The following is a 12,912-nucleotide window of genomic DNA, read 5'->3' as shown; positions in this document are numbered from 1 at the left end:
ATCTGCATTACACTAACCAGGACCTGGAATCTGCATTACACCACAGGGCCAGGGAACTGGGAGTGGTCTGAGCAAGCCTGACTGCAGAAGACATTTGGAATGGACTTGTGCAAAGTCATGACTGAGCAAGAGCACTGGAGGAGCCTCTGGCAGCAATTCTGACCACCAGGAGGCTGCAAAGCATTTTAAATTATTAGTCTCTGCCTACTCTGTGTGTGTGTGTGTTGGGGAAGGGGAGATAAAAGACACCCATTAAATTGCAGCCTTTCAAAATATGATGTCACAAAGAGTCACATCCTATTAGAGGAAGCAGAAGATAAATATTTGCTGTGAGCTGGTGAAAGGAGACAGGAAGAAAATAAAGTTTCCCACTCTGTGTGTAAATTGTAAAAGGTGTTGCCTTGCTTCTGCCAAAGAAAAGAATCTTTGCTAACGAAGAGAAATACAGCAAAAGATAAATATCACAAAGACAGAGATAACAACTGAGGCTTGCCATCAGAGAATGTCAGGGATTTCCAGATGCAATTGTGTTTTGCTTTGGTTTCAAACCCCACAGTCTGCAGACCAGGGCTCTGCTTTAATCCAAATGAATTCATCCAAACCTGGGGCAGAAAGTGCCTCTCTCAGGCTTTGGTTTCAACCATTAGAGATAAGAAACTGTTGTTTATGAAAGGGGAAAGTTGGGCTTTGAGCTGAAATTAATGAAGTCTTCTGTTTACACCAGTGTGTGTTATTCAAGCAGTACCAGGCAGAGGAAGGACAAGTTTCACTCAAGGCTCTCCAGCTGCCCAGCTCCTGCACTCACCTCCTGGGAAATGCATTTTTTTGTTTTTTATATAGAAAAAAGTGGCAGCTGTAATACTACCTGCCTGGCAGCCATTGACAGAGACAGTGAAACCACTCAGGACTCAAAAGAAAATGGTTATTTAATTAAAGCAACAGGAGAACTCCCTTCCCTGTGGTCGCTGGCAGCCAGATGGGCTCCAGCATCATCTCTCTCTTCATTCCCTAAATCATCTTCTGGAGAGGGGATATGCAAAGTTGGACTTTGTTTGCCACAGAGCTGGCAGGGACCAGCTTCCCAGGGACCCAAATTATGAGCTGGGAGTTCTGCAGCATCTACCTTTACCTCCATGGATCTCTTGAGCACCCAGTAAAAGGTGAATTCCTATCTCAGCCTTTCCCTCTGTTGAAAACGTCAGCTTTTCATGAAGTTTCTAGGAAATTAGTGATCTCTGAAACCATGACCACAGTGTAAACTCAAATGCAAATTACAGTCAGTATGTTGCAAGAGCAAGGTGCTCTGTTCTGAAAAATCTTTTGTTTTGCTATAAAAGAGGTCTGAGATCATTTTAACATATCTCTCTTAAGTTGGGAGTCAATCAGATGTGTCCTTAGAAGCTGGCCCCTGCAGACTTTGCTGCATAACCTAATATGAGGGTTTGCTGGAGGCATATACTAATGGCTTTAAAATAAACTTTCAGCAAATGGTGCCTTGGGAGCACCACTTTAGCCCGTACTTCAGAAACATTGTGAAATTAAATATAGTGAAACAGACAGCTAGAAAAATAGACCATATTAATACCAATAAAACCCCTAATAGACAACAGACTGCAAGGCCATTAAAATTCCAGTCATGGCTGGGAGAGCAGACTGCAAACTTTGGAGACAACAATGGAGAAAAAGCAACAGCAATTTTGAAGAGAATCTGACACGATTGTAAGAACATCAGATGGTTCTGCCTTGGTTGTTGTTAATAGACTCTGTTGTCACCCCCTGCACAGCAGAAATATAACATAATGAAAGACAGAGCATATAAATCAGCAATCAACTCTTCCTTTTTCTTGACACATCAGTAACAGCTAAATGAAATGAAGATCTGGGATGTTCCCCTGAGCTGATTCTGCAGCACCTCGATTGCACCCTCGAGTCTGCTGTATTTATGATGCAAGCAACTTCAGTGGATCAGGTTCTGTGAAATTCAGTGTCATTTTGTAAAACAAAGTACCTACGAAGCCAGTGCTTTCCAAAGGGCTATTAAGGTCACAGTTTACTACGGTGACAAAAGCTTCTGATTCCATAGAAGCCTGAATCTCTGGATTAGTTGCAGTGCACCATAAATACTTTCCTCCCTCATTCTGATGGTGAGCACGGACACATTGCTTTGAGAGCTAAGATTTCTTCCTAGACAATGTGTCTGTTGTTGTGCTCTGTATAAAAAGTTTGTGGTATGAGAAAAAAAAATTGGAAGAAATTATGAAAATTCCAGTATTTTAGGCAGAAATAGCCAGCCTGATACCCTGGTGATATACTGCAGCTACTGCCAATGTAATGCCTGTATAGGAAAGTCAGCACAATTATCTGAGTAACTCTCCTCCTTGTTTGACTCAGGCTTTTCATAAAGGAAAAATAAAAGCCTGTAAATCTGGTAACAAACAAAGAGGCAGAGGAGCTCTTTCATTCCCATCAAAATATTCTTTCAGAATCACTGTGAACACACACCTTGGTGTACTGTATCAGAGACAACATTCTTTGGGATCTCTGACAAGAAACTGCTCATTAAATTGTTCAACAAGATGCAAAACTGATGAAAAATAAAATGCAAGAGACTAAATTGTACAAGGATGATGGTTCAGGTCTTCTCACAGTTAAAACAAACAAACTCCATCCTGCTAAATGATTTATTCCTAATAAGATTTATTAGAAAGTGCTTTGGATCAGGTTATTCTCTGTAGTGAGGGAGAAAACAGGGAGATTTCACAGTTCAGGAAGATGGAATAGGAACAGTGCAAGCTGCAGATAATCCCATGGATAACAGGGACAAGGTCTAAACTCTCATGCTCCCTGTGCATTACAGCTCCTGGCTTTCTCTCCCAGCAATTCTCTGCTGCTTTGCATGGTATTTCCCTGCTCACAGAAGCAGCAGCCAGTTTTCCTACCCCACATACATTTGTTCAGCAAAACAGTGTTTGATCCTAAAGCTGATTTAACCTGCAGCTGCTTCTAGTAACTCCAAGCAAAGAGCAGAGGTGACACTTAGGTGGCAGGTACTGCCAGACACATCCAAAGGACCTATATGGCATCTTTGCTGGAGAGACACTGCAGTAGTAGCTACCTAAAAAAACCTCATTTATACTTTACTGTCATAGAACAACTCATCTCTCACATCTTATCCTGCTCTAAAACAAGTTTCAGTCCTCAATTACATCCAGCTGTCTTAGATGGTTTGAATGACTTCTGACCAGTCTAATTTTTTTTTTCTCCTTTGCAGTAGGCTCAGAGTTTTTTGCTCCTGGGAGCAGCAGGAGTATCCCAGCTCAACTCAGCATATCCATGCAATTAGGAGATGCTATAAATCTAGTTTTCCATGAAAAGTGGGAGTTATATTTTGAGTTCTAAACCAGTAAAACTCTCCCACATTTTGTAAAGCAGGTGAAGCCACATCTGCAAGTCCCTTCTGGAGGTACTAGGATTTGTATTATTGGCTCATGGGGGAGGTAAAATGAACGTGCCAGTAACAGGAGAAGCACTTCCAGCCTTTCATGGATAATGATGCATCAGGCTTGCTTCTTCTAATAAAGCAAAAAAAATGTAGCATTAGTCTTCAGAATGCCCTAATCATACTCAAACAAATTAACAAACACAGAAACATAATGAAATAGTATACAAAGATTTTTTACCAGCCTATTAGTAGATTCAACCACACTAAAAATTGCATTGTGAGCCTTCCTCTTCTAGATTTTCCTTCTTTATTTCTTCTTGCCTCGTTTTATGTGTTACAGACCTAATGTTCACATTGACATTAGCAGTGACAGCCAGTAATAATGCCAGTGTCATCCAATGTTGACTTCCTGCAATCCCATGAGTGCTAATAAATGGTTGCCTGATCCAAGCCCAGCAATATCAATGGAACAGATTCCTGCTGGCTTCTGTGGCTCAGTTGTTCACTTTCCCAGTTTAAAGCTGAATTAGGAGGTGACTATAGCAAATAGCAAAACCATCACCTGGGCTTGCTCAAATGTCAGATTTTATTTTGGGCTGTGCAGCTCAAGGAGGAAGCCTGGAGGAACCCTGACACTGAAGGCAATCTTTTCTTATATAACCTGCTATATGCTCTTATTTAAATAATGGCTCCTCAGCAAGACAACATGCTGGCACAGGAGGCTCCCCAGGGAAACAAAGACACACAAAAGAGAGAAACAATCTTCTGCAAATGCATCTACTTAAGGAGTTCTTAATTCCAGCTTTCTTACAGGTAAAAATTTGTTCCGTCCAAGCTCTCCCCATCTGACATGAAGTCTTTAGCAACAATTAGACAGCATAAGCCTTGCTGATTAGAAGTTAATGAACAATCTTACCCTCATTTGGCAAAAAGTGAAACTTAAAAAGAAAATATCCAAAACTTGAGTAAAACTCAAATCCTAAAGTTCTCTTGATGTAAAGATTTTCAATGTCAAAATCCACCCATGGTTTTTTACGTCTGCCTTCCTTTTGCTTAACCTCTCATTCAAGTGGGGCTTCCCACCACAGCTCAGTGAGCTGCACAACCCAGCACAGCTTGGCACTGATGCCAAAATTCTCCCCTCTGTGCTTTGCCCCTCTCTGTCTCCGAGCCAACACAACCTGGGAAATGCTTCAATTTACACAGACCTTACAAAAACCTCTACCCAAACAAAGCATTTCCCAAACCCAAGTGCCACTTTAAGATTGGTGTCTTCTGGTGGAGAACAGAGATCTAAAGACAAAGATCTAAATCAAGGCACAGCCCATTTTTACCCATTTTCAACCAACAAAACTGGTATGGTCTGGAAATTACAAATTCTTAGTACCCAGCAGCACATCAGCACCATAGGAGACTGGCAAGCTGAGCTTTAGGCACCTTGTACCAGTTCAGCTGCCACCAGTTCAGGCACGAGGGGGTTCTCAAACGTCAAAAATCACAGAATCACAAAAATCACAGAATCACTAAATTTATAGGCATTGAGTTATCAGCTCTAAGGATCAGGCCCATGTTAACAAGTGTACTGTATTCTTCTTGCTAGCAGGTCAGCTGGACAGATACATGTGTAATTTATGTGTAATTTATGTATATTCTTACACACTGGTGAACTATGTGGTGTCAGCCTGGGCACCCCGTTCTGCTACAGATGAAGGCAAACTCCAACAGACACCACTGAGCAAGTACAGAAAAAAAATCCTGAAAGCCATCAGAGAGCATCAAATCTCCCAAGATAATTAAACTCCAATTAAGCATTCTGTTCTCACTTTGAACTATAGATCACACAATTTAAGCCATTTTCCACTAGGCTTTGACAGTCACGTGCTGCAAAGGAAAAGCAACTTTCAATTGATTTTGTCTCACTCTGTAAGCAAGTAAATTGAATAATACATGGGATAAACAAATGCTAGAAATAACAGATGCCCCCAAACCAAGTTAAATGGAATTTTTATTTTATATATTGCTGCTTTAGGTGGACCCTGGCCTTGGATCGATCCTTATTGGCTCACTGCAAAAGGTCAGCAAAGGTCTGCCACAGAAGCATTTTTTTCTTGCTACCTTTCTGGGGCAGAGAAAAGGACAGACTGTGCTAGAGACCTACCATGGCTTTTAGGAAAGAAAATTACTCAGCCCCACTTAAGAGTGTGCATTCTGCCTTTCCTTTGGCTTGATACTGAAAATGCCTTTGGTAAAAACTCCAAATGTCTCAAGATGAAAGGGAAAAAATAGTAAGAATGTGCAGTTAGGCCAGGTCAAATCATGTCACTGAGAGTTTCTAGTATCTCATTCAAGCATCTCTGCCTGGGTATTGAACCAACTCAATCTTCTTTCCCAACCACAGGAATGCTGCTTGTGTCCTGGAGGGACCACCCATGCGTGAGTCCAGCCCGCTACCCACTGACAGATGCATTGGGGTAAAGGAGTGAGAGAGACTTTTTTCCTGATAAATTCCACTGAGAATCTGTATCCAAAGAGGAATCAGGTATGTCAGTACCCTTCCAGCCCCAGTCAACAACAGCTGGTCCTCTCTTGGACAGACTCAGCCTCTCTGGGGATCCTCTTGATCAGCTGCTGGCTGGGAACAGTGATGGACCATGACGAGACAGGATGAGCCAAGTGACTGCAGCTCATCTCCACAAGGCAGGGCCCTGCAGCATCATCCTTTCTGTGGGCTGCCACAGTTGCAAAGTGTGGTGGCATCTGGGGAGGCCACAGACTTGTTTTTCCCAACCATCTCTTCATCTGGCTCAGGAAAAGCTGTCATTCTGCTGAGGCTTTAGGTTGACATCGCTCCATCATAGTCAGCCCTGTTCCTCCATGCTGCCTATGTCCCAAGACATTCCTTTAAGAATACCATCAAAAGATTTAGGAGGCACATGAAAGTCTAGCCTCGTCTCCACTTTGGGACAAATACCTGAAGAAAAGGACAGGTTATTCAAGGGTACTAAGGGACCCTAGTTTAGAGGAGATGAGAGCCCAGCAGGCAGTGATCAGGTAACCCAGCAGTACAGGCAAGGCTGGCACTGCTGGCTGGGGCAGCTGGATCCTTGTGCCCAGAGACTGCCTGGGGCTCAGGGGACACAGACTGCCAGGACAAGAACCAAACACACACTAAGCTGCTTTCAGTCATGCATTTCTGTATTTTCTCACACTGGTGTGACTGCAAGACCAGGAATTAATTTCACCAGAAAGACAGTAACATTTTTTTTTTTTTTAATGGGTAAGATGAATACCTCATACCTTTTATTTCTAAGATTTCAAGAGTATTTAAAAGACAGATAGATGAGAAAATACTTTTATAAAAACCCAGGCATCTTGACTGTCTCAGCACGTTATTGTCAAGAAATAGGCTAAAAACTAAAGAGAAAGCCACTACAATAAACTTTTTCCTCGCAAGTTTCTTTGCTGGCATTTCTAAATCCACCGAGAAAGCACAGTGCAATCAATACAGCTGAGGCCCAAGTTCTAATTAGAGCCTTCTGTTTGAAAACAGCTTTTCTTTAAACACTACGTGGCTCGTGGTAGTGATAAGAATATTCCCTAAAAATAAGAAAATGGTTCATTAGTGTTCATGGAAACAGAAGATCAATTTGCCCTTGTGAAAGTTAATGAATACACAGAAATATCACATCATGACCCCTGACTTCAATGCCTGAGGCAGCAGTATTATTATGCACTCACCAGAATTGCTCAGCAACAGGACTCAGATACAACTCTTATTGCATTAATTTTATCCATGTGATTATCTAAATTAATGACATTCTGGCTGCAAGTCACAAACTTCAAGAGATGTTAATCTGCTTAAATATTAATGATGCTTTTCTGCTGTAAGGTGTAAGAAGGGAAAGTAGAACTAAATACTACCCATTTCAAGAATAAATATTAACAACAATACAAGCATGAAAAATAAAGCTGTTTCACTCAGAGAAATGCTGAAACAACTCACTTAAACTGCTACCCTCCTGCCCTCAAGGAAGCAAAAACTGTTTTGTTAAATCTTAGTCAAACAACAAGTGTAAAATCCCATTTAAAACAAACAGAAGTTTGGAAGTATGAAAATACCTTGAGGTCTTGAGCAACTTTTGGCAAGTCCTTGAGTGACTCCATCTCTCCCTCCAAAATGGAAATGCAGAGGATGTCAGCCACTCCATTTCTCTTGGCAACACCATGATTTACAGTGGTTACCTTGCCCTCTGTGCTTCTTTAGATAACATTTGCATTGTTACCTGTAATAACATCTAAGAAACGTAATTTTAAGTCTTAACATTATGATTTTTTTCCCCTAATGTATTTGATGCCACCATTAGCTTTTTAAAGATCATTACCTACCAAGTTCTGCTGCAGTCTGGACCAGCTCCATCTACCTACTGTGCTATTACTGGTTTGCTGGTTCATTCCTGCCCAGAACACCTATTCTTAGCATGGGTTTGAAAAGTGGGGGAAGCAGATTCTTCTGATCCCTTCTTCTCTTAGCCCTAAAATGTATTATTTGGTCTCCACAATTACGACTTCTAGGTTGACCACTGGCCTTTTGTGGGATGAAAGGCAACCAGAGGGTATGGCATTTCTGTTCAGTCTTTGAGGAGCAGCTGTCTCAGAAATCACACAGAGTTACTTAGAGCTCTATAAATGAGAAAGGTTACACAGAGCCAGACCTGTGCATTTGGATGACTTTGCAGAACAATCTTGCACCTTTGAAAAAGTTAGCAAGGAAGATATGTGGACATCTGAGAAAGAATAAGGTTAAAGGATATAAAAGGCTGAGCTGGAATTTGGTGGAGCAATTGAAGCCAGTCTGTAAAATTGTTATTATCCTTTTCAGACACAGGACAAGCTCAAACAAAACCCTTGTGAAGTCCTGTTAATGGGAAAGGCCTGTGTGTAGGGCACAGAGTGGAAAAAAATAGTTCTCAAGGATTTGTCACACGCTGAACCTTGAATCCCATTGTAGCCCTAAGCCCCACAGCTTTACAAATGGATTTGCAGAACACTTTCTCAAGTACAGCTGGTCTGACAGTGCAGCTCAAGTACCTGAAAGACTTCCACTCCTTTTCTGCATCTGTTTTCACCAGTGTATCAGGTACCACTGGCACACACGATGTACTGGTGCTGTACAAACTGGGGCTGCTAAGCAGTCTGAATGCCCCAGCTCCAAATACAGTGAAGACCTTACCCCTACCATAAAGCCAGTACCTGTCCATGCTGCAAACCCTTCACTTCCTTCAGCTAAAAAGACCTTGATAACTGAGTCAGCAATGATGCAAAGATTAAGTGACTTAATTTGTTGGTACCGCAAATTACACCAAAGCAACTTCTTGATATTGTGTCATCCACAGTAATTCAATGCATTACTTTTAGGCCTTTTTTCCATCCTTTGCAAACAGTTTCACTAGCAAGGATAATATCAGAGACAGATTTAATGACCTCTCATTTAAAGGCCAAGAGTAGAGTGGCTTTTTGGTCTTCTTTGTAATTGGATTGTTCAACCACAGACAGTCTTACTGCATCAATCATTGCATGAGTGAAAGGTGAATAAAAGCATTTACTGAACTGTCATATCCATGATAAAACAACAGATGCTGCCAGCTCTAAAGGGAATATATTAGCAGAAGTAGCCCTGAAAGATAAAGACCTATTAGTCATAACAAGCCTTTCAATCACTTATGTTAGCAGTTCAGCTTTGAAATAAAATGAATATAACCCTTATTTACAATAAATTAAGCTTATCTTTGCACTATGGCATAGCCTAAACAATGATGGCATACTGATTGGTTTTTTTCCCTCAGAGACACATTTACCTTTACCACACTCATTGGCTTGCTTCCCAAAAAGCCTCCCTCACCTCCACTTCTGTTATACAACTCTTTGGGATGAAGGAATCCCAACATCTTACGCTTTCCCAGTGTTTTACTTCACAACTGATAATGTGTTTATTGAACTGATATATGGATCCTAAGCTCAAACCACTTATCTTACTGGAGTAAGCAGTTATTTCAGGGCACTGTAACAAACAGAAAAGCTGAACTAACTTGAAACCATCTGCTCCTTCTTTATTGCTAGAGAGTAAGTCTGTTTAATAGAGGAAAGTAAAGATACTACAGAGTGCAACATAAGAGCTGAGCCATCCCACCACGCCAGCACTGCATCAGAGCACAGGGGGCTGCAGAAGCTGAATGTGCCAGCTTGGGTTCAGCCACCAGGTCCCACCAAGACCTTGCCAGCCTCAAGCAGAGTAGAAGAATGACTTCTGCTGTCTAGAAAGCTAAATGCTTCTACAATCTCTTGATATTTAGTTGTTTAGCATGAGCATGGCCATGTTGTCTCGTGTTCCACCTGTAATCTGCTATAACCTTCACATCTCTTTCTACAGGCCTGCTCTCTTGCTTCTCTCTCCAGGATGTGTTTGTGTAGTCAATCAGCCTTGCCTAGAAGCACTTGTTGCTACTGGATTTCTTCAATTTGTCCAGATCATTTTGCATTCTAATCTTTTCTTCTTATGTTGTTCCCTCCCATTCTATAGATGTGCACTTTCAATAAGCAGACTCACTACCACTCCACCCAGGTGATTCACCAGGACTGGAAGCAGATACACAACCTTAATTCCCAATGTTTGGAAGCAGACATTTCAGACCATTCCACATGGTAGTCAACTATGCTATTTTTAAAAAGTGTATTTGCTGTTAATTTAAGATGCTGGTGCCAGTCTTTGAAAGAAGGGCCAATCATTGAACCTTTCACAACACAGAAAAATCATGTGTCTGTCACCAAATGGTTTGTGGCATTGTGAGGTTCCTGTTGAATCTTCTACTCCACTAGGACACCCGATGAGTGGTTGTGTGGCTTTAGATGTGGAGGGGGAATCCACAGCAAGCAACTGTCCCCTCCTCCATCATCACATTTCATGCCCTAATGGCTCCACAACACTTTGGTTCATGATGCTAAGTGATGAATAAAAGTGCAGTACTACAAATTAGGTGGGAATTTGTTTTTTTTTATTATTTTAAACATTTACAGAGATGGAAATAAATACAGGAAATAGAAGACAGAGAGGGTACTTTTAAAAGAAATCAATCAAGTCTTCATCAAGCTCCAAAGGAAAAATTGTATCCAATAGCTGCTTAAAACTGGCCACCATTTCAAAGGTCAAGGATTAGGCTGAACAATAATGTAAATAACTAAATATAAGCATTACAATGAACAAGGATGACACAGCTGACATCAGTGAACACACAGCTGTAAGAGACAAAATGAAACCACACTACAACAGGAAAGTCTCATATTTACAACATACCTATCATACAAAAACATTTGGAAATATCTAGGGAGTGATTTCTTCTCTGTCCAGCTGTAAGATATAAAAGAAACTCTGGAGGGTTTGTTGGTTTTGTTCCCCTCCCCAATATCAATAGAATAGTTTTAACTTTTGCAAAGTTTAAAAAAAAAAAAACCTTTGTATTGCAAGAATACCTCATCCAACCTGGACTCTTCTTCGTTTCCATTCTTGCTTAACATCACTGTCATCCACTGGGGCAGTCAGTCAGAAGACAAAGAGTTTTTAAAGTTCCTCACAGTCCTTTATCGATGGTCTGACCTGTAGGCTGGAAAAGTGTCTGTGCGATGAAGCTTCACAGGGCTAGAAACATCTTCACCAGGACAGATGGAAAAAAACAGAACACTCAGTAAGACACAGGTACCTTATTTAGTACTTTATAAAGGACTATGGGGACTACAGATTACAGCCTTGTCATTATACCTATCCCTGCTTAATCTGTTGCTCCACCTGAGAATCTCCACTCAGATTTTCTTTTCCAGTTCTTCAAGAACAGAAAGTCATACAAAGAAAATTAATTTGTAAAAAGGTCTGATTGGCATTGTACATGCAAAATGAACTTTAGATCATTATTAGTATCAGTTATTTTCTGTACATTAGAAATGGGTAAAAGATTTGATTTAGAAACCATAAATTCCAGCTATGAGGAAGGAAAGCTTTTGCATAGGTTTCAGGTGCCTCTACCACGGAGTGAGTGAAATGCTGCTTCACACAGACGGAATTAGAGAACTCAGTATAATTACTTGAGATTTCTTTCTCCAGGAATAATTTCAGCATTTGAAGATTTTGGCAACCTGCTCTAATTAGAAGTGTTTGGGGTACCACTGAAGTAGTAGCTCAGACTGATGAACAAGACAAGGACTTCAGTGTCTTTCCTAATTACAACACTGTCTGCATGGCTGGTTTATTTTGCAAAGACTTCTACCCCATTTTCATGACAACAATCTCCTAGGATCCTTTTTTTTTTTTTTCCCCAATTTAACAAGCAAACTACTTTCTAAATATAAAACAAGTGGTTTTACCCATAAAATCTATTTATCTTCTGTCAGCTCGGTGTTGAATTATCATTTTAATAAAGGACTCCATGGTAAGGCACAGTAAGCCCAATCCCCTGGTTGTGTCAGAGTGCTGCAAGTAGCCTTGTTCTTGTGTGCCACAGGCTGCCACCAGCAGGTCATCTTCCCATGCCCTAATTTATTGAACAAATTCGAACAGGCATGTAAGTGCTGCTTTTATTATTCATCCCTCCTCTGAAATATTTGCTGGGTTTAGCTGGGACTTTTTATGGGCTGCCTGCCCCCTCTAGTGTTCAAAAAAGGAAAAAGGGAAAATACCAGTTTCTATGATTTGCTGAAAAATCTGCTGAGGACCAGACAAGAATACAACAGCATGCCAGGGCTGCCACCACTTGTAATTTTTAGTCACAGCTTGTGATATTCTGTGTTCTAGGGGTGCCAACCTCTGGAATATCCGGATTTATTTAAATAAATATCTGTTACTTTTTATTGCTGAGAAACTCACAGTATCTGAGAGAAGGGAAAAAAGAAAACAAAGGTACTAAAAGTTTTCCAAACCAGGTTGTTTTAAAATACCTGTTTAGTGATTTCTGAATGCTTGGTGTCAGTAAATGCCATCTCCATGTTAGCACTAGAAAGCCCTGCCAGCTCCTGAGTTTTTATGCTACACACAGGTTTATCTGTGGGGTTTTCTGCAGCAAGATGAAGCACTAAGAGCAAGGTTGTCCCCAGGTTCAGCACACACCAGCCCTGACCCACAGGGACAAGGAAACAACCCATGTCCTGATGGCCAAGCTGACCACCATGTTTTGACAGCCCAGTGCTTCGGCCCGTCTATCATCCCAATGTTTCATCAAGCTCAGCCTTTATTCCATACATTGTGAAAATAAAGGTATGGAAGCTATTGGCTCCTTCCATTCAATCCTCCAGGATCTTTCATTTCTTTTAAGGGTTCGGGCTGTTTTCTGCTGACTTTTCTGAGTAAAACCCTGATGCTGACTTCCCAACTCATCAATACCAGCTTCTGCACGCACACTAACTCAGTCCACCAACCTTAGAGTGGAAGA

General features: G+C 41.1%; 1 protein-coding gene across 6 annotated transcripts in view; it reads right to left on the bottom strand.

The window, feature by feature from the left end:
- Nucleotides 1–10,472: 10,472 nt before the first annotated feature.
- The window catches only part of DOK5 (docking protein 5), a 39,717-nt gene continuing 37,277 nt past the window's right edge, over nt 10,473–12,912 (bottom strand). For 5 of the 6 annotated variants that reach the window (XM_030462966.1, XM_030462969.1, XM_030462968.1 and 2 more), the window contains one exon: nt 10,533–11,142. In XM_030462966.1, the coding sequence (XP_030318826.1) occupies nt 11,075–11,142 (68 nt within the window). In that variant the 3' untranslated portion in view covers nt 10,533–11,074. Of the gene's footprint in view, nt 11,143–12,912 lie in introns of all 6 variants that reach the window. The other variant, XM_008497849.2, reaches the window with a different exon arrangement.

This window comes from Calypte anna, chromosome 20 (assembly GCF_003957555.1).
Source record: "Calypte anna isolate BGI_N300 chromosome 20, bCalAnn1_v1.p, whole genome shotgun sequence".
NCBI lineage: Eukaryota > Metazoa > Chordata > Aves > Apodiformes > Trochilidae > Calypte > Calypte anna.
The sequence above is the reverse complement of the archived record's forward strand: the minus strand, read 5'-3'. Positions and strand labels throughout refer to the sequence as shown.